General features: G+C 36.8%; 2 protein-coding genes and 1 long non-coding RNA gene across 9 annotated transcripts in view; 2 read left to right on the top strand and 1 right to left on the bottom strand.

The window, feature by feature from the left end:
• The window catches only part of PLS1 (plastin 1), a 125,189-nt gene extending 113,110 nt beyond the window's left edge, over positions 1-12,079 (top strand). For both annotated transcript variants that reach the window (XM_042955168.1, XM_042955169.1), the window contains exons 13-16: positions 3,512-3,645; positions 4,832-4,955; positions 11,262-11,386; positions 11,856-12,079. In XM_042955168.1, coding sequence (XP_042811102.1) covers positions 3,512-3,645; positions 4,832-4,955; positions 11,262-11,386; positions 11,856-11,991 — 519 coding nt within the window. In that variant the 3' untranslated portion in view covers positions 11,992-12,079. The remainder of the gene's footprint in view (positions 1-3,511; positions 3,646-4,831; positions 4,956-11,261; positions 11,387-11,855) is intronic.
• The window catches only part of LOC122229744, a 29,496-nt gene extending 12,649 nt beyond the window's left edge, over positions 1-16,847 (bottom strand). Inside the window, exon 1 of the long non-coding RNA XR_006207125.1 lies at positions 16,470-16,847. This is a non-coding gene — a long non-coding RNA (uncharacterized LOC122229744). The remainder of the gene's footprint in view (positions 1-16,469) is intronic.
• The window catches only part of TRPC1 (transient receptor potential cation channel subfamily C member 1), a 64,721-nt gene continuing 60,551 nt past the window's right edge, over positions 16,776-20,945 (top strand). For 2 of the 6 annotated variants that reach the window (XM_042955165.1, XM_042955163.1), the window contains exon 1: positions 16,776-17,327. In XM_042955165.1, the coding sequence (XP_042811099.1) occupies positions 17,153-17,327 (175 nt within the window). In that variant the 5' untranslated portion in view covers positions 16,776-17,152. The remainder of the gene's footprint in view (positions 17,328-20,945) is intronic. The other 4 variants (XM_042955166.1, XM_042955164.1, XM_042955162.1 and 1 more) reach the window with 3 other exon arrangements.

Genomic DNA, 20,945 nt, shown 5'->3' with positions numbered 1-20,945 from the left:
CAAAATTGCATATATACATAGGAATCAAATTTGTTTAAAATACACACACACATTCAAAAAGGACTTCTATTCTTCAAATCTCTAGAATGACTATGTATGTATAGACTTTATAATTAAATTATTTGTTAAAGGGACTATATCATAATAGTGAAGTAAATGGGTAGTGTAATTATAAGAGATTTATATTTATATTTTTCAGTATTTCTAGGGATTGGACCACCTACAGTTAACATGTTATTTGATTTGCCTGTAATTCTTTTGTGAGTAGAATTCAGAAAATTTTGTTAACTAATTTTATGTAATGTTTCAAAATCAAAATGTCAGGTGCAATTTTTTTTTTTTAAATTGAAGTATAGTTGACACACAATGTTACAGTAGTTTTAGGTGTACAACATAATGATTGGACAACTATACTATGCTCACCACAAGTATAATTGCCATCTATCACCATACAATGCTATTATAGTCCCATTAATTATATTCCCTATACTGTATCTTTCATCCCGGTGACCAGTTCATTCCATAACAGGAAGCCTGTATTACCTACTCTCTTTAACCCTTTTTATCCATCCCCCTCCTCCCCTGTACAACCACCAGTTCTCTGTATTTATTTTGTTTTTGCATTTATTTTGTTTGTTTTTGCTCACTTGTTTTTTAGAGTCTAAATATATGTGAGGTCATATTTGTCTTCTCTGGCTGACTTATTTCATTTAGCATAATACCCTCTAGGTCTGTCCATATTGTCGCAGAAGGCAAGATCTCATTCTTTTTTATGGCTAATATCCCATTGTATATAGGTACCACATCTTCTTTGTACCATCTACTGATGGGCACTTCCATATCTTGGCTTTTGTAAATAATAACTGTAATAAACATAAGAGTGCATAGATCTTTTTGAATTGGTGTTTTCATTGTCTTTGTGTAAATACCAGTAATGGAATTATTGGATTGTATGGTGTTTATATTTTTAATATTTTGAAGACCCTCCATACTTATTTTCCACAGTGGCTGCACCAATTTACATTCCCACCGACTGTGTACAAACATTGCTATTTTTCCACATCCTAACCAACACTTGTTATTTCCTGTATTTTTTTTTTTTTTTTTTTTTTTTTTGGAATAGTTTGGGAAAAATAGGTATTACTCTTCTTTAAATGTTTGGTAGAATTCACCTGTGAATCCATCTGGTCCTGGACTTTTGTTTGTTGGGGGATTTTTTTTTTTTTTAAATTTTTTTCAACGTTTTTTATTTATTTTTGGGACAGAGAGAGACAGAGCATGAACAGGGGAGGGGCAGAGAGAGAGGGAGACACAGAATCAGAAACAGGCTCCAGGCTCCGAGCCATCAGCCCAGAGCCTGACGCGGGGCTCGAACTCACGGACCGCGAGATCGTGACCTGGCTGAAGTCGGACGCTTAACCGACTGCGCCACCCAGGCGCCCCTGTTGGGGGATTTTTGATTACTGATATAATTTTATTACTACTAACTGATTTGTTCAGAATTCTTCCTGATTCAGTTTATATAAGATTGTATATTTCTAGGAATTTATCCATTTTTTCTAGGTTGTTCAATTTTTTGGCATATGATTTATGTAGTTGTCTCTTACAATCCTTTGTGTTTCTGTGGTGTCAGTTATTACTTCTCTTTGATTTCTGGCTTTATTTATTTGATTCCTCTCTCTTTTGAAGAGTCTGGATTAAGGTTTATCAATTGTGTTTACCTTTTCAAAGACCAACTCTTGGTTTCTTTGATCTTTTCTACTTTTGTTTTCATTCTCTTATATCATTTATTTCTGTTCTGATATTTATTATTTTCATCCTTTTTTTTTAATATATGAAATATAATAAATATGACAATTTATTGTCAAATTGGTTATTTTCATTCTTTCTATTAACTATGATGTTTGTTCTTTTTCTAGTTTCTTTACGAGTAAGCAGATGCAAAATATAACAGGAAAACAAACTACTCATTTTATCTGGAATTTTAAATATGCGACGTCACAAGTGATTATGTAAAATTCTTCCTTTCACCATATACTAGCTACTTATAGAATGAAACATAACACCTGTAATAAATTTAAAATGTTTAAAAAATGAAGGAGTACCTACCCAACAAAGTATCACAGAGTCTAATTTTTTTTTACTTTTATTTTTTTATTTTATTATTATTTTTTTAATATATGAAATTTATGTCAAATTGGTTTCCATACAACACCCAGTGCTCATCCCAAAAGGTGCCCTCCTCAATACCCATCACCCACCCTCCCCTCCCTCCCACCCCCCATCAACCCTCAGTTTGTTCTCAGTTTTTAACAGTCTCACAGAGTCTAATTTTATAGACTTTGGGCATTCATCAGCAGACATCACTTTACTTCATTTGTAAAGTTCATAAAGTTGTGCCACTTAAATAGTCTTTTTTCATTATTTCTTCAGTATTTCTTTTCACTTGGAACCCTGTATCCTATTGTGTAATTTTTCTCATTTTCCCAATGATCTAAGATTCATGTTTCTAAAGCATTTGAAGTGCTTGGTAATCATTTCTCCCCTTAACTCCATGAAACTGCACTCTCCAATTTTTTCTTGCTTTCTTTGTGTTTATTCTTACCTCTCACAGGTTCTTCATGTGTTAGCCTGACACCTCTGGAATTTCCAAGGCTCGGTTCTTGGCCCAGTGCTCTTAACTTTCTATATTTACATCCTCAGAGAGCAGATCCATTTTAAGAGTCTTTAGTAGTACCATAAACATAGGAAAGCTGCATTTCTTACTCTTTCTCTAGTTGGTACCTCTCCAGATCTTAGAGGTTTTGCCAATTTGGAATCAACTGTTGCCAAAAAATAGAACACATCTTTTCCCTAATGGTAACATCCATTTCCAGGTACCCTTTCATTGTGGTCGAATCAACATGTTAGGCCTCTAGTAACCCTGAGCACCCTTCTCCCCATCATTTCCCTTAAGAATTTTGGTCAAACTAACTATAAAACAGACGGCCCTTCATTGAAACACATTTTACACCTAAGTGATTATTATTATAATTTGCTAGAAAATTCTCCCGATGAAACAGGTATCAGTGGCAAATATGTTGGTTTTTCTCCCTCCTGTTCACACTGTTACATAATCAGGACTTTGATGCTATTTTCTACAAATTAGGAATCTATCCAATTTCTTTTTAATTCTGTGCATTTCTATAGCATACATTTCTTATTACGTAGACTAAATCTATAGTATGATTACTAGGAAAAAGAAAGAATTGAAAATTATTGTCTCCTTGTATTTTAAAAAAATGCATACTCCTCAGAGCTCTGATATCTTCAGCTATAAAATGGGAATAGTTATAAAATGGGAATAATAATTATTTCCTTAATTTCAGTGTTATTATGAAATGATATTCTGTCATATAAACTAAAGATATCTTCATAATTATTTTTCAGATAACTGAACAAGGCTAGCATATTCAAGAGATATAGTTTTAAAACCCGTTTTTATACTAAAACTTTTACTTATTATTTGTAGATCGAAAACTGTAACTATGCAGTGGAGCTTGGGAAGAATAAGGCTAAATTCTCCTTGGTTGGCATTGCTGGGCAGGACCTAAATGAAGGGAATGCAACACTTACTCTGGCATTGGTATGGCAGCTGATGAGAAGGTAAAAGCTGATATGTTTATAGCAACACTTTTTCCTTCAACAAGTCATATGAACTAGTGTTTTATCTATTTTTGAAGAATAAAAAACAGGGGGGCCTGGGTGGTTCAGTCAATTAAGTGGGTGGCCCAGGCGGTTAAGCAGCTGACTCTTGATTTCGGTTCAGGTCATGATGTCCTGGTTCATGAGATCCAGCCCTGCACTGGGCTCCGTACTAACAGCCTGGAGCCCACTTGGGATTCTCTCTCTACCTCTCCTTCTACCCCTCTCCCCCTCTGCATGTTTGCATGCTCTCTTTCTCTCAAAAATAAATAAACATTTTAAAAAAGAGTAACAAACAAGAAATATACAATGCAAAATATATTTTTAAATGACTTACTGTTGATAATATATTTTGTTTAAAAGTGGTTCAGTCTAGGAGCGCCTGTATGGTTCCATCTGTTAAATGTGCAACTGTGGCTCAGGTCATGATTTCACGGTTTGTGGGCTCGAGCCCCACCTCGGGCTCTGTGCTGACAGCTCAGAGCCTCAAGCCTGCTTCCGTTTTTGTGTCTCCCTCTCTCTCTGTCCCTCCCCCCATCATGTTCTGTCTCTTTCTCTCTCTCTCAAAAATAAACATTAAAAAGTTTTTTTTTTAATAAATAAAATGAAATAAAAGTGGGTCAATCTAGGGGTGCCTGGGTGGCTCAGTCGGTTAAGTGTGTGACTTCGTCTCAGTTCATGATTTTGCAGTCTGTGGGTTCGAGTCCCACGTTGGGCTCTGTGCTGACAGCTCAGAGTTTGGAGCCTGCTTTGGTTTCTGTGCCTCTCTCTCTTCATGCCCCTGCCCCACTTAAGCTCTGTTTCTCTCTCTCTCTCTCTCTCTCTCTCTCAAAAATAAATAAATTAAAAAAAAATTTTTTTTAAGTGGGTCAGTCTCTAAAACTAATCACTTTTATTAATTCCTCTTAAAAACTGCTTTGTTAGGGGTTGTTTTTTTAAAAATACCATATGGTAGTTTTTGTTTCTGATTACTGAGCTTTGTAACTTTAGAATGTGACTAAGTGCAAATAGCAGAGTAAAATTAGAAATATTTATTAGAACCAAAATGTTTCTTAAATATTTAAATGTTGATATAAATGATGTGAGAGCAAATTTCACCTCTTTTCTCTCCCCTTTCCCTGTCAAATGTACATCTTTTCTGTTATAGGTATACATTGAATGTGTTGTCAGATCTTGGAGAAGGTGAAAAAGTAAATGATGAAATTATTATTAAATGGGTCAATCAGACGCTTAAAAGTGCAAAAAAACATACTTCTATTTCCAGCTTCAAGGTAATCAAAAGCTATTTAAAATTTTGTTTTTGTAAGAAAGTAAGTGTAGGAAGGAATTTTTATTAGAAATTACATTGGTTTAGATTCAGAATTACATTAACATTATATCTCAGAAACACAATTTATGAACTTAGGCCTGCTAGTTATTTGGCATGTGTAAAGCAAAAGTATAGTTTGAACTCTTATATTTTTGACTGGTTGTCCTATTGAGTATAAATGCAGATTAATATTATCAACTCTGGTCATCTAATCTTAAAAAAATAGAATAGAGCCAAAAAACCCAATTGTCAAATGAAAAAGAAAGATAAAAAAACCATTGTTTATATAGGACCTATAATGTTTTGTGCTCCCTAGCAGCAGTCTCAGAATTGTATTGACATCATTTCCAAGGCATAACAGAGCCAGCCAAACCGATTCAAGTGGGAATTGAGAAAACTGGTAGGAAAAAAAATATCTTGTCATCTGGCTTCATAATGGCACTTAACACTCACTTTTGAGCATTTGTGGATGATTCATAAAGCACTTAAAACGTAATCTGTACATATATACCCACTAATTTTCATGCATTTCCATTGTGTTTCGCTTTTGCATGCAAGGTGATGTTAGCTACAACTAAGCATGTCTGCTTGTATACATTCATTCAGTGAGCCTTGTGTTTGTGCTTTTATTATGTGAAAAATATGTGAAAAATCAGCAAATTTTTTTTTAGTGATTAAGAGTGCAAACAGATGAAACCCTAAGCTCTCCTAAGAGTTATCTATCCATCTTTAATTTTTTCTTTGGCTTTGTTCTATATGCTTAACATTTTAGAGCAGAAAAAATTTCAGAAATTGATAAATTCAATCTTTACTAAATAGTGAGCCCCAAAGGGATTTTAACATGACAACTAGAATAAGTCAGAGATGTTACCTGAGTCCTAATTCAAGTGTGTTTCTCTTTTTGCCATCTTGGAAGGAACTAATGACTTTGAGTTTTTGTTGTTGCTTGTTAAAAAAAAAAACACAAGAATTTTCAGTCCATGATATGTTTTTATATATTTTAGGCATAAATTACAACTTAAAAATGTAAAACAGGAAAGGGGACGTATAAAATTCTCTAATTGATAGTTATCAAAGTTGTTGTAATGAAATTTTACACATTGTACATTAGTTGATGAAAAATAAGCATGTATATAATTAAATCAAATACAATAATAAAATATTTAGAAACAAATACTTATTAAGCTTTTACTATTAAGTAACATTTATAGGTAAAGAAAAAGATACAGAATATAAGAAATTAATTTGTCCCTCATAGTGTTCACCATTTATTTGAAGAACAAAATTTTCATAATTGGCATTTTCATAACAAGCTAGAAGAAGGTCCATCTTGAACAAAGGCAACTCAAAGGTTAGGAGAAATAGTTTGGCTGGAGAGGATGGTTCCTAAGGGAGTAGTGCTGGATATAGTCTGAGTCAAGATTGTGGGGGAGTCTGGCCTTAATAAAAGTGTACTGGTATAAGGACTAATGTAAGAAAAGTGACTGTTTTTAGAAATACTCTTCTGAATGTGGTGGGCAGGATGGATTAGACTAAGAAAGGTGTAAATGCTAGGACAATGCCTAAGAAGCTGAAGCAGGTGTGAAATGATAAAAATCTGATTGGAGTTGAGGGTGGGCACTGGGAATGTTAAGAATAGATAGTTATTTGCTATTTGTTATCTATTGCAAAAGAACAGGTAGGATTTGGCTTCTTGATTTAAGGAAGCACAGGAGAGAGAGGAGTTAAAACTTGATGTTTTAGGCCTGGGTAATTGAGAAACAGATAACACTAACAAATGGGAATGTCAGGAGGTACAGTTGCTTTCTGGAAAAGGTGATGAGTTCAATTTTAAGCTTGTTGAATTTGAAGTAATGTTCAGGAAATAAGCTGGATGAAAGGAAATATTAAAACTGGGAATACAGACTTGGTGATCAGTTGAATAGAAGAGATAGTTGAAAAATGTGAGTACACAGATCCTTTAAGGGAGAGAACTCACAGAGAAAGGCAAACTTGAGAGTTGTACTTAGATCCGAGGTAACAGAAACATAATGCAAATGTGCTTGGCATTTATTTAGTAGATGCTCAATAATAAAACCTTTAAAGGGACTGTAGTTAAGAAATGTGGCAGCAAATGCTAAAAAATAGTTGGGGTGGGGAGGCTTTTTTTTTTTTTTTCCAACTGTAGAAGACATTATATTTGAAGGCTACCATAAATGGTACTCATAAGAATCTATTAATTATAATCAAGGCAGCGCTATACTGAGAAATTTTAGAAAAGACAAATTTACCCTTTTCAGTTGCAAAGTAATTTTCCCTCAGCAGGAAGATAAGGAAGTGTACGAACACTGAGTAATATGTGGAATTATTGAATCACTATATTGCACACCTGAAACTAATATAACACTGTGTCAAACTACACTGGAATTAAAATAAAATACAAATAAAAGAGATAAGTAAGTGGAATATCAGCCATAACAATCATCATAATTACCATTGAGTGCTCTATGTCACCATGCTAAGCACTTTACACAGTTTCTTTTAATTCTCTCAATAATTCTATAAGCAAAAAGGAGAACTTTAGAAAAGTTAAACAACTTGCCCACGGTCATACAACTATTGAGCAGAAAAGCTGGATTTCATTTCCAGATCTAACTGCAGGTTGAAAGCCAGGCTTTAGAGTTGTATGACCCTGGATTTGACTTCAGCTCAGATACTTATTAGTTGTGTGACACACTGCTCATTCATCTCATAAATATTCAAAGCTTACCCTGTAGTAGGTGCTTTGCTAGTCACTGTGACTACATAATGCCCTCAAAGAGCTCACTGTTCAGTAAAGAAAGCAAATAAGAAAACAGGAATCACTGTGTGGGGTGTCAGCAATACTATAAAAACCAGGGGAGTAAGGAGAACATGAGAGGGCATGTGTTTCGTAAAAACCTTAGTAGTTTATACTAACAGCTGGACTACACCTCTTGATGAATAAAATTGAATTTACTTCTGGCTCACCATTCAGTGTCCTTGTGACTGTGGGCAGGTTATTAATTTCTCTATTCCTCAGTTTCCCCATATTTAAAATGGAGATATTAATAATACCTATCTTCTGAGTTTGTGTCAGACTAAATAAGTTAACGAATATAAAGAGCTCAACAATACCTGGTACATATTAAGGGCTCAGTAAAAGGGTTTACTACACTACTGGTATGGCAATATATAAAGGGCATCATATGTGGAGAGTTTCCTGTTGAGCTATTTCGAGAACTCTGGCTGCCACATCACTGTGTTTGCACTTCTATTTTCAATAATGACAGAAAGAACAATGACATGCAATGTTCTAATAGTAATGTGTATCACATTAAGATACAATTCATTATCTTGAAAATCAAGCCAAACTCTAGGCTGTCTTTGAGAGTCTAGACATTTTTGCTTATGTAATTTATTTATAATAACTTAAGGAAAGATGATGAAAATGTATATGCTAAACTGAGGATTTTACTATAGGTCCTGTCCCCTTTGCAAAAGTAAAATGTCTTTTACTGATAATACACAGATCAGAAGAGTTGAAAGATAGGCCTGTTTTCTTGGAAATAGGAAGATAAGGGATCCAATATAACCCTTGAAACTTAAATCTTTCATTCAATTCAATAAAGTTTTTCCCATAAGGAAATAGATGAAAACATTGTTTCCTTACATCTAAGTGAAGAAATGTTTAAAATACCACAAAATAAAATAAAAAATAAAATAAAATAAAATACCACAAAATATTATATACTTTCAGCTATGAGTAAAGTCTGAGGATCTTATGTATTACATGGTGACTATAGTTAACACTATATAGTATAATTGAAATTTGCTAGAATAGAAATTAAATGTTTTTACAAAAAAAAAATACACACACACACACACACACACACATATATGTAGGTGATTGATGTGTTAATTAACTAATGGGAGTAATCCTTTCACAACATATAGGTATATCAAATATTCAGGATGTACACTTTAAATGTCTTACAATTTTATTTGGTAATTATACTTCAATGAAGCTGAAAAAACAAAAGAACAAAATAATTTTCCCCAATCTTACAAAAAACCTCACACATATGTAAATAACTAATCAAAATACAGCACAGTTAAACCAATTGTCTGTTTTTGAATCATCATAGAAATATTATATGAAAAGGAAGTACACAGAAAATTAAAATTTATTATAGAATGACATAAATGTTAAGTTTAATTTTAGGAAGAATAATGGTGTACATTAGAGTCATCTAGAAATCGTATTAAAAATGTAGATTCCTAACCCCATCCACAGATAACCTGACTCATTAATTTGAGTATAGGAATAAATTTGTGCTTTTAACAGCGTGTCAGGTGGTTTTCATGTAGGTGGCCTGCAGACCACACATTGAGGCAAAAATAGGAAAAATTTTCAGAAATAAGGAAGATGCCAAAAAAACCAGATCCAGATTACCAGCATCAAATAGATTTAAGGACCCTAATTATTTTTACCCCTCTACTTCTATTCCCCCCCAAAAAAAATCTGTTTCACAAAACAGAACATTCCTGAAAGTAAACAATATAAATTTTTCTAAAATTAATAAATGTAGTGGCTCATAGATCAGGGCCCAAAAAAGTAGCCTTCTTCACATGGCTTCAAATTGTTTTTTTTCAAAAAATTTATTAATTTGTCTAGGAACTATAGTAGATGATTTCACTTATATTAATAGTCCCAAGAATCCTGTGACAGTCTCTTGGCGGCGATTAGGATGCTGCCTAGCAAACACCTAGCAAGCAACGGTGCTTGCTTTTGACTTCAGGTAACAGAAACCCAATTTAAAGTGGTTTAAACCAAAAGGAAAGGTACAGAGTAGCAGAAATCCAGAGGTATCGTAGATTTCAGGGTTGGTTGAGCCAGTATTTGAAGAATTTCATGTAGGACTGAGGTTTTTGTCCATCTCTGCTTTGCCATTTACAGTGCCAATTTCACCCAAAGCTGGTTTTCCACTTGGTTATAGGATAACTGCTGGTTGTGACAAAGGTTTCATCCTCTCATTCACATCCAAGAGGAAGGTTTCTGGTTTTCCATAGCTCTTCCAGAAAATAGCAAGGGCCTCACATTAAATTAAATTAGGCCCAAATTAAATCACTGTGCTAATAAGATGAGATTACTCTATTTGGTTCAGACTAGTGTTTTTGTTAATCTAAGGAGTCTTTTTAGACGTTTTCTCCCTAAATACTCCTCCCCATGAAATTTTAATGCCATAGATATTACTGTATGTTTATACACTTTATGCTTTATACATAAAAAAGAGTAAGTTTATTACCCTACCCCCAGAATGCATGGCCTAGACTAATTCAGGATCACCCTTGGAGCTGTGGATTGGGTCAGCTTTCCTTGAAGCACATGTCCATGTGAGGGAGGTATGGATGTGGGTTCTGTTAGGATGGAGAAAGTAGTAAGGAATGAGTAAATTCTGGGTAAGCAAGCAACAGTGGCCACTATTCAAGCTGAGACACAGAACAAGTAATTTTTTTTTCAAGTACTGGTAAGTGGTAAAATCAATTGACCAGGATTTCTGATTTGAACTGCAGTAATCTATCCACTAGAATTCAGTTGTTCATTTTTAGTTCACCTTGGAGGTAACTTCAAAAATGGAGAGAATCTTGGGCATTAGAGTCAGACAGTCATGGGTTCGGTTATTGGTTTTGTACTTACTGGTTGTGTAAACAAGTCACTTGAGCTCTGTGAACTACATTTAATTCCTCTCTAAGAGAGATTATAATTTCTTTATTATCAGGCTGTTAGGAGAATTAAACAAGCTGAACATGTAAAGCAACAAGAATAATGCCTTTGTAAATGTTAGTTCCTTTCCACGACTATTTTCAGTTTTGTTTCTGAATTTTAAGTGAAGACTTAGGAATTCATGGTCTAAGACATATATATTACTAGAACTTGCAAAACTATTAATTTAAAATTCATCTCCTATTCCCTTTCAAAAGTTGTTTATTTTTTGCAGAATGGATACTGTAGTTAGCATACTTTAGGAACTGTCACATCTGCAAGCCTTATTTGGATATGGTGACAACTCTACATGTAAGCTCTGTAAAGACCGAAGGAAAAGCATATTTTAAATGGTTTATGATGTGTGCTGTTTGCAGAAAAGCCGAACGTTCAGTATCAAGAAAATTTATGTTGCTCTCAGTTACATGGTTATGACCTGGTCTGCCATTTATGAAAATTAAAAGTAAGATGTTTATGAATGTTCATCAATTCTTTATTTTCTAGGACAAATCTATCAGCACAAGCTTACCTGTCCTAGACTTAATAGATGCCATCGCACCAAATGCAGTTCGTCAAGAAATGATCAAGAGAGAAGACTTATCTGAAGAGGACAAGCTAAACAATGCTAAGTAAGCCTTTTATGGTTGGTTGGTTGGCTTGTGTGTTTGTTTATTTAGTTAGTTATTAGTTTGAGAGAGGGGGGCGGGTAGAGGGACAGGGGCCAAGGGAGAGAGAGAATCCCAAGCAGGCTTTGCGCTCATCATGGACCCTAATGTTGGGGCTCAATCCCATGATCCTGGGATTGTGACCTGAGTCGAAATCAAGATTTGGGCACTGATCCAACTGATCCACCCAGGCGCCCTGCCTTTTATGGTTTAACACAGTGGCTCTTTAATTTCTTAAATCCTTACACATAAGGTTACTATGTCTTTATAACATTTTTAAGTACAACTTAAATGGGGAATATGATTAAAGACTTTCAAACTTAACATTCTTGTAAAGTTAATCTTATCAAAATATTTCATTCTTTTATTAACATATATTAAGTGAGAACATAGTAGATAACAAATACTAAGATATTTTTCTTGTCGTTTGAAGATACGCCATTTCAGTTGCTCGAAAGATTGGTGCCCGGATATATGCCTTACCTGATGACCTCGTAGAAGTGAAACCAAAGATGGTTATGACCGTGTTTGCATGCTTAATGGGAAAAGGACTGAATAGAATAAAATAATGAGAAACATTTAATATGACTTTCTGCCACATTAAACACATTGAATGCCTCACAGTTTACAGATTTCTGAAATGTAGTGGGTATAAAACCAGAGATTATTTGTATGCTTAAAATAGTTGTATAATTCATTAATGAATTAAATATCTTGTTTCTACTGGTTAGAATCTGTCAACCTTTTTGGATAACACAGTTAATTTACCAGTAGATACTGATATGTTCATTATCAAGTCGATATTTCATAATTAAATTATTTTCATTTCCTGAAAGTCTTATTAAAAGCAAGACTAATTCATTGTTTCTCATGGTTCAAAAAGATCAATACAAAAATTTTTTGCGGGTCCTGCTGTGTTTTGATTTGTGTGTGGGTGCGTGTGTGTGTGTGTTAATTTTGATCATAAATGTATTCAAAGTCATAATCCAGTTTATTTTATTTTTTCCTCCAACTATATGAACCTTAACTTTTCTGTAAATTTCTATATGGTCTCAAATTTTTAAGTGACAAGTATTGTTCATTAACATTAAACTTTTTTATATATGAGAACTAACTCTTGAAGAAACCCCAAAGTACATTCTCTTGTAGAAGTAGCAGGAGCTTTTTACTTAAAACTTAATTTTAATTGTAGATACTACATATGCTAGTTTGGTAATAGAACTTTAACTATGACATGCAGCATATATGTTGGTAGATTGTTATTACAGAAAGTTCTGTGTACATATGTATTTTTTGCATCTGAATTACCCAGGTTTTCTTAAATGGTATATAAAACTAGTCAGTCAGCCAACCATTAAGTGTTTATTGTAGTCCCACGATGTGTGTAACACTTGTCATTATGTAGATATCTGGTACATGAAGATTTCTTTTAGAAATATTCATTTTGGATGTGCATACAGTTATTTTCCAACTGACTTCTTCCACGTATTTATAGCAAAAAATTGGCTAGAACATCTCAAGACATGTTGACACTATACTGTTAGCTTCATATTACACATGTTAATTTTGATCTATAGGAAGCCCTAATTTAGAATATGCCCACTGAATATCTTTAGTAGAAAGTAACACAAAGCTAATATTGAACATAGAGTATTTTCAAATGTTTTTTCCACAGCCTCCTACAAATTGGCAGTGTTTGGTTACTGCTTGTGTTACTTGGGAACAACTAACCTTCAGACCTATTTTTGTGTGAATTTTTATCAGTAGACAGATTCTGCTGCTAAAAATTGAATTCAGAAATCTATTTTCTCCATCTTCCACTGTTAGTGTAAGTGAGCAATACTGCTTTGCAACAGAAATGCTGTCACTTTGTCTCAGTGTGAATGAGTAGTCTAAATCCCTCTTCTACCATTGAAAACCATACATGTTGGTAAGAGTGAGACTACTCATGTGTTTAGAATAGAATTTTTTAAATGAAATCAACAAGTGGAACTTTGAAATATATTCTTCTACAAAAGAGATTTCCTTTCCTTTTATATTTTAGTGATTGTTTTCTTACATGAAGATTAAGATATGTTCTTGCTCTAAGAAATTAATTAATGTTTTCCCTTTTGATTTTTTTCACCATTATATTTACTAAGTTATTTGATTTACATGAGATTTGGCACTTTAGAGTGTTCTTTTTCTCCTAAAATAATAAAAATTCTGTGTATGTACAAATGTGTCAGTGTTTATTTCATTTAAAGAATATACAATCTTGAAAATTAATCTATCATAAGTTTATTTTCAAGAAAAGAAAATAACTTTTTTTAATTAGTAAAATAAAATTTGTATTAGATTTTTTTGGGGGAATGAAGGTGGTTCTCTGTTTTGTTTTTGTTTTTGTTTTTTTTTACCAAATCATACTGCCTTCTGGTTCTTTAATATGAAGTTTTTTAGTAAAGAAAACTGCATTATTACTACAATTGAGTTTGTACTGAAATAATTTGAGGTAACCAGTTCATTAATATACATTTGTTATGAATCAGGTAAAATGCTAGAAATATGGGGATTCAGCTGAGAAAAATATAGACAGTTTCCTGACTTCATAAATCTTGCATCCGAGTGGAGAGAGATAATAAATAGGAATTTTAGGTAGTGATAAAATGCAGTAGGGTAAATAAAATAGTAATGTGATAGAGACTGACTTGGGAATGGGGGTGAAGACTTTAGTTTGGATGCTCAGGAATGGTCTCTGTGAGGATGTGATATTGACTGAAATAGGAATGAGGAGGAGACAGGTGATACATGTTCAGCAGAGGGAACAAAATACAAAGGCTCTGAGCCAGGAAAAGTCGTAGGCATTTAAGGAAAAGAAATAGGTAAATATGGCCTAAGAAGAGTGAGGGAGAGGCACAGAGTTTGGAGACGTAGATAGGATCTGTCCTACTTTTTAATTTTTTTTTAATTTTTTTTAATGTTTATTCTTGAGACAGAGAGAGACAGAGCATGAATGGGGGAGGGTCAGAGAGAGAGGGAGACACAGAATCTAAAGCAGGCTCCAGGCTCTGAGCTGTCAGCACAGAGCCCGACTCGGGGCTCGAACTCACAGACCATGAGATCATGACCTGAGCCGAAGTCGGACGCTTAACCGGCTGAGCCACCCAGGTGCCCCTGGTCTGTCCTACTTTTAAGACCAGCTCTGAATCTGGATTTTTCTCTTCTCCAACTGAAGTTGTTGGCTCTTCTTTTGTACCTGCAGGTTGGTGAATTGCTTTAAGTAATGTGTTGCTTCTGAATCTTACATGCCATTGTTCCCCATAACTCTGTTATTGATCTTACTATCACCAATGCACAATAAACTCATCATATAGGGGATGTTAAAATACTCCAATTTATGCTGCATAAAATATGTACCAGTGAGGCAAGAGAGAAAAATATGCTGCATCTGAGATGATTCAAAAAGTTTTCTAAGGAACAGAATGCATTTGCAATACTGGCTTACTTTGAAAAAGGAAAAATCCTCGAATACTTTGCCTCCTAGGATTATCTATGAACATAGGGTGGAATTCCTCTGAATCTAAGAAACTAATCCAGCTGCTGTGAGAGTTCTTATGGATGAGAAATCACAAACCCAGAGGCTTGAAAAGACCAGATTAAAATGTTTTTTATACTTTTGAACCATCTGAATTTTTACCCTCCAACACTGGAACTTTTGGATGGATCAGGGTTAGAGTTGTTCTGCTACTGAGTAAAAATTTTACTAGACTATGAAGACTGTAACGACATATACAAACAAAATGTGTAAGTAAGCACATATATATAAACCCACATATGTATTTCTGTGTTCAGTGGCCACAAATTAACACTGAAAAATTTTGGTATTCCACCAAATATACAAACTTGGAAACGGTATAGAATGGGGGAGATTTGTGATAGAGATAAGCTAAAATGATTCAATAGGTAATCGGCCATTTTGGAGTAAACACATGACAATGTTTGGAAAGGTGGCCAATCTTGTCATCTACCTAGGGCCTCTTAGGGAAGATCTAAATAAGACTTTGAATGGTAAGAAAGATTTATATTTAGAAAATTTGGTAGTGTTGACAAGAACAGATATAGAGCAAATCAACCTGAATAGAATAGGAAGTACTTCCCTCAAATATAAGATATTCTGAAGTAAATTTATGTATTGGCTTTAAAAACCTAAAGCACCAAGGGCACATTTTTGATTTTTGTATAGTTGTTGTGAGAAGCAATAAGAATTATTCGAGAGATATAATTTGTAGTTTTACCCCCTAGTTTTAAAGGTGAAAAAATCTACTTTTTCAAAGCAGTTTAAGAAGAATTTTTAATGTTTATCTTTGAGAGACAGAGAGAGAGAGAGAGAGAGATGGGGGGCGGGGAGTAGAACGAGTGGGGGAGGGACAGAGAGAGAGAGAGAAAGGGAGACATAGAATCCGAAGCAGGCTGGGCGCTGTCACCCCAAAGCCAGACTTGGGGCTCAAACCCACCAACAGTGAGATCATGATCTCATGACCTAAGCGGAAGTCAGACGCTCAACGATTAACAGACAGCTACCCAGGCCAGCCCCCCACCCCCAGCCTCGAATCTGCTTTAAATAACTTTGCTTTAAAGATAATTATTCAGGTACGTAGTATTTCAGTTAGCGCTTCAGTCAGCTTTTGCTCAACACACATTTATAAAATCAAATTTATAAATGTGAAGACAAACCTCTGGAAGGACTGTAATTAGAGGAGATCCTAAAAATATGCTTATCCAATGGTTACGTGTTGGTACACTTGAATTACACGTGAATAAAGGTATACCATCAGGAATGTTATGCCAATTTTATATCACAGGCAAGTTGTTAAAAAATAGTCTAGAAATGAGTATAGCTAGCCCAAACACACAGACAAGGTCAAGTCTGGTGGCGTGGCCAGGCAGAGGACCCAAACACGAAATATTCAGACAATTCCATAGGCGGGGTCGACTAAACGTTAAGTCGTCAGAGGCTCAATTAACCATACCCATGCGTATTTATGTGCAGCAGGAGACGGTAAATTACCTCAAATCAGAAACCCAGGTGTGGGGAGGACGCACTGGGGGCTTCGCCTTTTCCTTAGCAATTAGAAGCCTTCAGAGGCCGCAGCTGGCAGACGAGGAACGGGGGGCGGGACGCAATAGACCCCGCCCCCACAACAGGCCCCGCCTACCATCGAAACGGCCTCGTTGTCGTCGCTATAGCGGAGCGGAAGATGACGTGAGGAGAGTCGCGAACATCTCCAGGCGCAGCTGGGCTGGCGGTTCCCACATCCCGGGAGCCCGACGTGCGCAGAATCGCTCTAGGAGCTCCTTTCCCACAGATCTCTCATCCTCCTCCCGGGCCGGGCCGCCCCCAGCGCGGCCCCTGCGGCTCCTGGCACGGCCCCGCGCTCGGCTGCCGCCCTGGCGCGCGCCACTCTGTCGTCCCCGGAGGGGCGCGGACCGGCTCGGCCCGGGCGCCGGAGGCTGGGGAGGGGGCGCTGGCCCCGGGGCCGCGCATGCGCCGCCACCAATCTGGGGCTGTCGGTGGAGGGCGAGTGCTGGTTTCGAGGGGAGGCGACGCCCTTTGGGGCCAACGGGCCGCGCGCTGAGGCGGCTGTGGGAACGACTCATCCCTTTTCCAGCCCTGGGGCGGGGCTGGGGTCGGGGTCGGGGCTGGTGGGGGCCCCGCCTCCGTCTCCTGGCCTGCCCCCTTCATGGGCCGCGATGATGGCGGCCCTCTACCCGAGCACGGACCTCTCGGGCGCTTCCTCCTCCTCCCTACCTTCCTCCCCATCCTCCTCTTCGTCGCCGAACGAAGTGATGGCGCTGAAGGATGTGCGGGAGGTGAAGGAGGAGAACACCCTGAATGAGAAGCTTTTCTTGCTGGCGTGCGACAAGGGTGAGAGCTAGGCCCCTTTCTCCACTTCAGGGCGCCCCTGCCCTGCACACCCTTCGCCCTCTCCCCAGCCTCACTTTGGGGCACTCTTTCCTCACGCGCCGAGCGTCTGTACCCGCCGCGTCCGTTGTCTCGCCCGGGCCGCCGGGCGCCGCCTCTGAGAGTGGAGCTGGCGGGCGGGAGCAGCCGGCGAGCAGCCCTCCGAGCGCCGCACCTGGGGCGGCGGTTCTGGCCGTGGCCTCCCTTTGTGGGGTTCCGTATTTAGGTAGCGATGTGGGAACCCAGACCCTAGGGTTTTAGCCCCCGCCTCTGCTACTAACCCCCTGAATGACTTGGTCTCCCTCTCGGGGCTTCTGTTCTTTCTCTCTGGAAGCCCAGAGGGTTTGTCTAGTTTTGGATCTTCTAGTCCGAAAATTCCATGACCTTGTTTAAGGTTCCTCGTGTTTATGGGCTCTCAGCCATACTTGTATTAATTAGCTTCAGCCACCCAGTGCCTTGGTGTTCATGGACTGTTGAATGGCATTCGGTATGTCAATATCCTAGGGGGAGATAAACGCAGGCGTGGAGAAATTATGCGTTAGTGCCAAACTTTTTTTTTAATTTACGGAACTTTGTTCGTGCTTTTCATTGGAGAAGAAAGTTTATTGCTCCTGAGTCGTCTTCGGGGGAAAAATGGTAGTGCAAAACAGTTACAGGGCAAAAATGTGAAATATATTTAATGAGTTTTCTTTAAAAAGAAAATAAAAACCTAGAAATCAATTGTTTTTATGGCCATAATAAAATCTCTTCATTTAAGCATGCTTTCTGTTGGTACGTATAATAATAGGAATGGGAAATTGCCCTAAGACAGCTTTTATTTCCTACATGTAAGAAAGAGCTGTGATTTTTCTCTTTCTAAATTTATTAAGTTGCCTTACAATGGCCATGCTCACTTAGGCACACTGTTTAGGATCATGCAAACTTCCAAAACAAACCCAAAGAGCAGCTTACACTGTGAAAGGATTAACTACAGAGGATTTTTTTTGTCTGTATGTATGAGCGTGTTTTTAATAAATCACAGCCTCTCTAACTTCTTACCACTTTTGAAATAGGATTTTATTTACACAACTTTTTGAAAACACATTCACATGTAAACAAAGTCTACCTATGTGTGTTGTCAGACACTTTTACGTTCTTATGTAATAGTATTAAATTAGGAAAGCCTTTGTTAAAGTCCACCATGGACACAGCTTTGAATAGTCTTGGAAATGTAAAGAAACATAGGATATATGTTTATAACCTCACAAAAGTCATTGTCGATTGTGTAAAGTTACTTAGTATTACTGAAGTGGGTTATCTGAGTTCTCTTCCCTCAAGGATTCTCCGAGAGGGGAAGGGACAAGATTGTGTTACACTAGAATGAGTAAGTGGCTGCTGCATGTACCCCAGCTTACTGAGCTGTGGTTATTTTAAAGCAAGCAAAGTATGTCAAGAAAGGGCATTTAATGTTGCTGTCAAATTGAGGACAGAGGAATGCCATATGTGGTTGGAGTAGGTACTTATATGTATATTTAGAATTATTGCATGGTATACCTCAAATTAAAGTTTTAATGTATAATAGTTTTGAAGCCTATCTAGTAGTGTCAGTTGAAATAGCTTCCAATTCTTTGTCAGTTTCCCATTTTGTAAAATCATTAAGATTCTTGGAGAGGTTTGGATTTTTGGGGCTGGGGTGAAAAGTAAATAAGCATGCTTTTTTTCCCCTCTCTATAGTAGAGACAAAAAATTTTTTTTTTTGCTTATCCCAAGCAGGCTCCATGCTGTCAGCACAGAGCCCGATGCCAGGCTTGATCCCAGGAACTGTGAGATCATGACCTGAGCTAAAATCAAGAGTCTGCTGCTTAACCAACTGAGCCACCCAGGCACTCCTAGAATTTTTTTAAATGAGTGCAATTAAATAGGTATTTTCTGTTTCAGGTGTGTTAAATTCTTGGCTTAGATTTGGAAAAAATGGCTTAAATTACATATATTTATGGTATGTTTACATTGGAAAAATAAATTGGAGTTATAGCAGTACTTTTTTGTTTACATGTTTGTATTCACTAATAGTGTTAAACTTTTTTTAGTGTACCTGAACCAAATCTAAAAGTGAGAAGTTTGCTGAAGTAGCTATAGCGTCCACTGTTGGAGCTTTCACCAATTCAAATGGCAAACATTTACTAAAACAGCCATTAGGGTAGATTGCATATACTTTCAAAGATGATTTCATTTCATCCTGACAACCCCATTAGCCAAATCTGTTGTTACACCTATTTTACAAATGAGGAAAATGAGGCTTAGCAATATTTTAAAATCACTTTGCCCAAGGTTACATTAGCTAGGAAATGGTAGAATTGAGATCTATATTGAGCCTCCGCTCTTAGCCACTGTGTTACATTAATCTAGTTGTAGCTGAATGAATGAAAATAATTCGTATTAGAGAAGACATCTAAATTTGGACTTGTTAGTTAATGATTAAACTTGCTCTCCTACGAATGTTTTATAAACCTTGTTTCTGTGGATTCTATTTATCCAATAAAAGTAAAAAGCTTTAATAGCACTAGAACAGATCCATTCTAGAATATCTATATTTATCTTCCTTTTCATTTAGCAATCCTACTCTACATGTACAAAATGATTATAATATATTCCACTTAGGGAGAATTCCTAAAAGATAAAGTGGTCATTGTGTACGTTAGTGGGTGGGTGGCTTTTTGAAAGGTCTGTACAGATTGAAGAGCAAAGAAAAAACGTAGGAAAGAAAAAGATTTTATGTTTGATTTTATGGTTTGTATAGCTGGCTTTTATGTAAATGAGCTCAATAGATACAGGCAAGTGCTGATCAGGTAGTGGCTACTTAATAGTGGCTGTTATTTATCTTGAAAGTAGGTCAGAAGCATGTATCATTGGTTCTTAGTGTAAAATTTAGAAGAAAAAGTCAAAGTTCCTGTACCAGTGACATCAAATTAAGTCTGTTCTCACCCTCCCCTCCCCCCCACCCCATCCCTAGTAAAATTCTCAGCAAGCACACTCATATTCTTTATAGACAGAATGCTGCAACTCAGGTGAAAGTTAACTGAAACAAGGGCTGGCTATTTTATGAAATATTAAGCAAGATTCTTATCACCTGCCCCTTTCCTCTCTCTTTGAGAGTTAATGTGATAATGAGCCACTTTTATTTGTGGAGCCTGTGGTTTACTCAGGCCTGCTGTCTGGAGAAAGGGTTAATTTGTTTAGGCTCTTTTAAGGCAACTGGAGAGGATGGTAGCTTTTAGTATGCATTCATGAGCTAAGCATGTATTAACCCTTTAATTTGCTGACGATCAGTTCTTGTGCAGAAAAATGGAGTGATGAAAAGACCTTAGTCTGGATTCATTCCCTGTCAGCTTCCCATGAAGGGCATTTTCAGGAAATTCTATGTGCAATTAATGAGTCAGGATGCCCTTGAAATTTCAGTATGGGGGCACAGGAGGGATGGAGAGAGCTGCCCTTGGGCTCAATCTAAAGTCTTGGGTCACCTTTGTGGTAGGATTTTGCTGCATTGTGTGGGAGGGCGCCTTGATGACTGAATGCTTACATGAACTTTGCATACGTTTGGGCTAA

The sequence above is a fragment of the Panthera leo genome, chromosome C2 (genome assembly GCF_018350215.1).
Source record: "Panthera leo isolate Ple1 chromosome C2, P.leo_Ple1_pat1.1, whole genome shotgun sequence".
NCBI lineage: Eukaryota > Metazoa > Chordata > Mammalia > Carnivora > Felidae > Panthera > Panthera leo.
The sequence above is the reverse complement of the archived record's forward strand: the minus strand, read 5'-3'. Positions and strand labels throughout refer to the sequence as shown.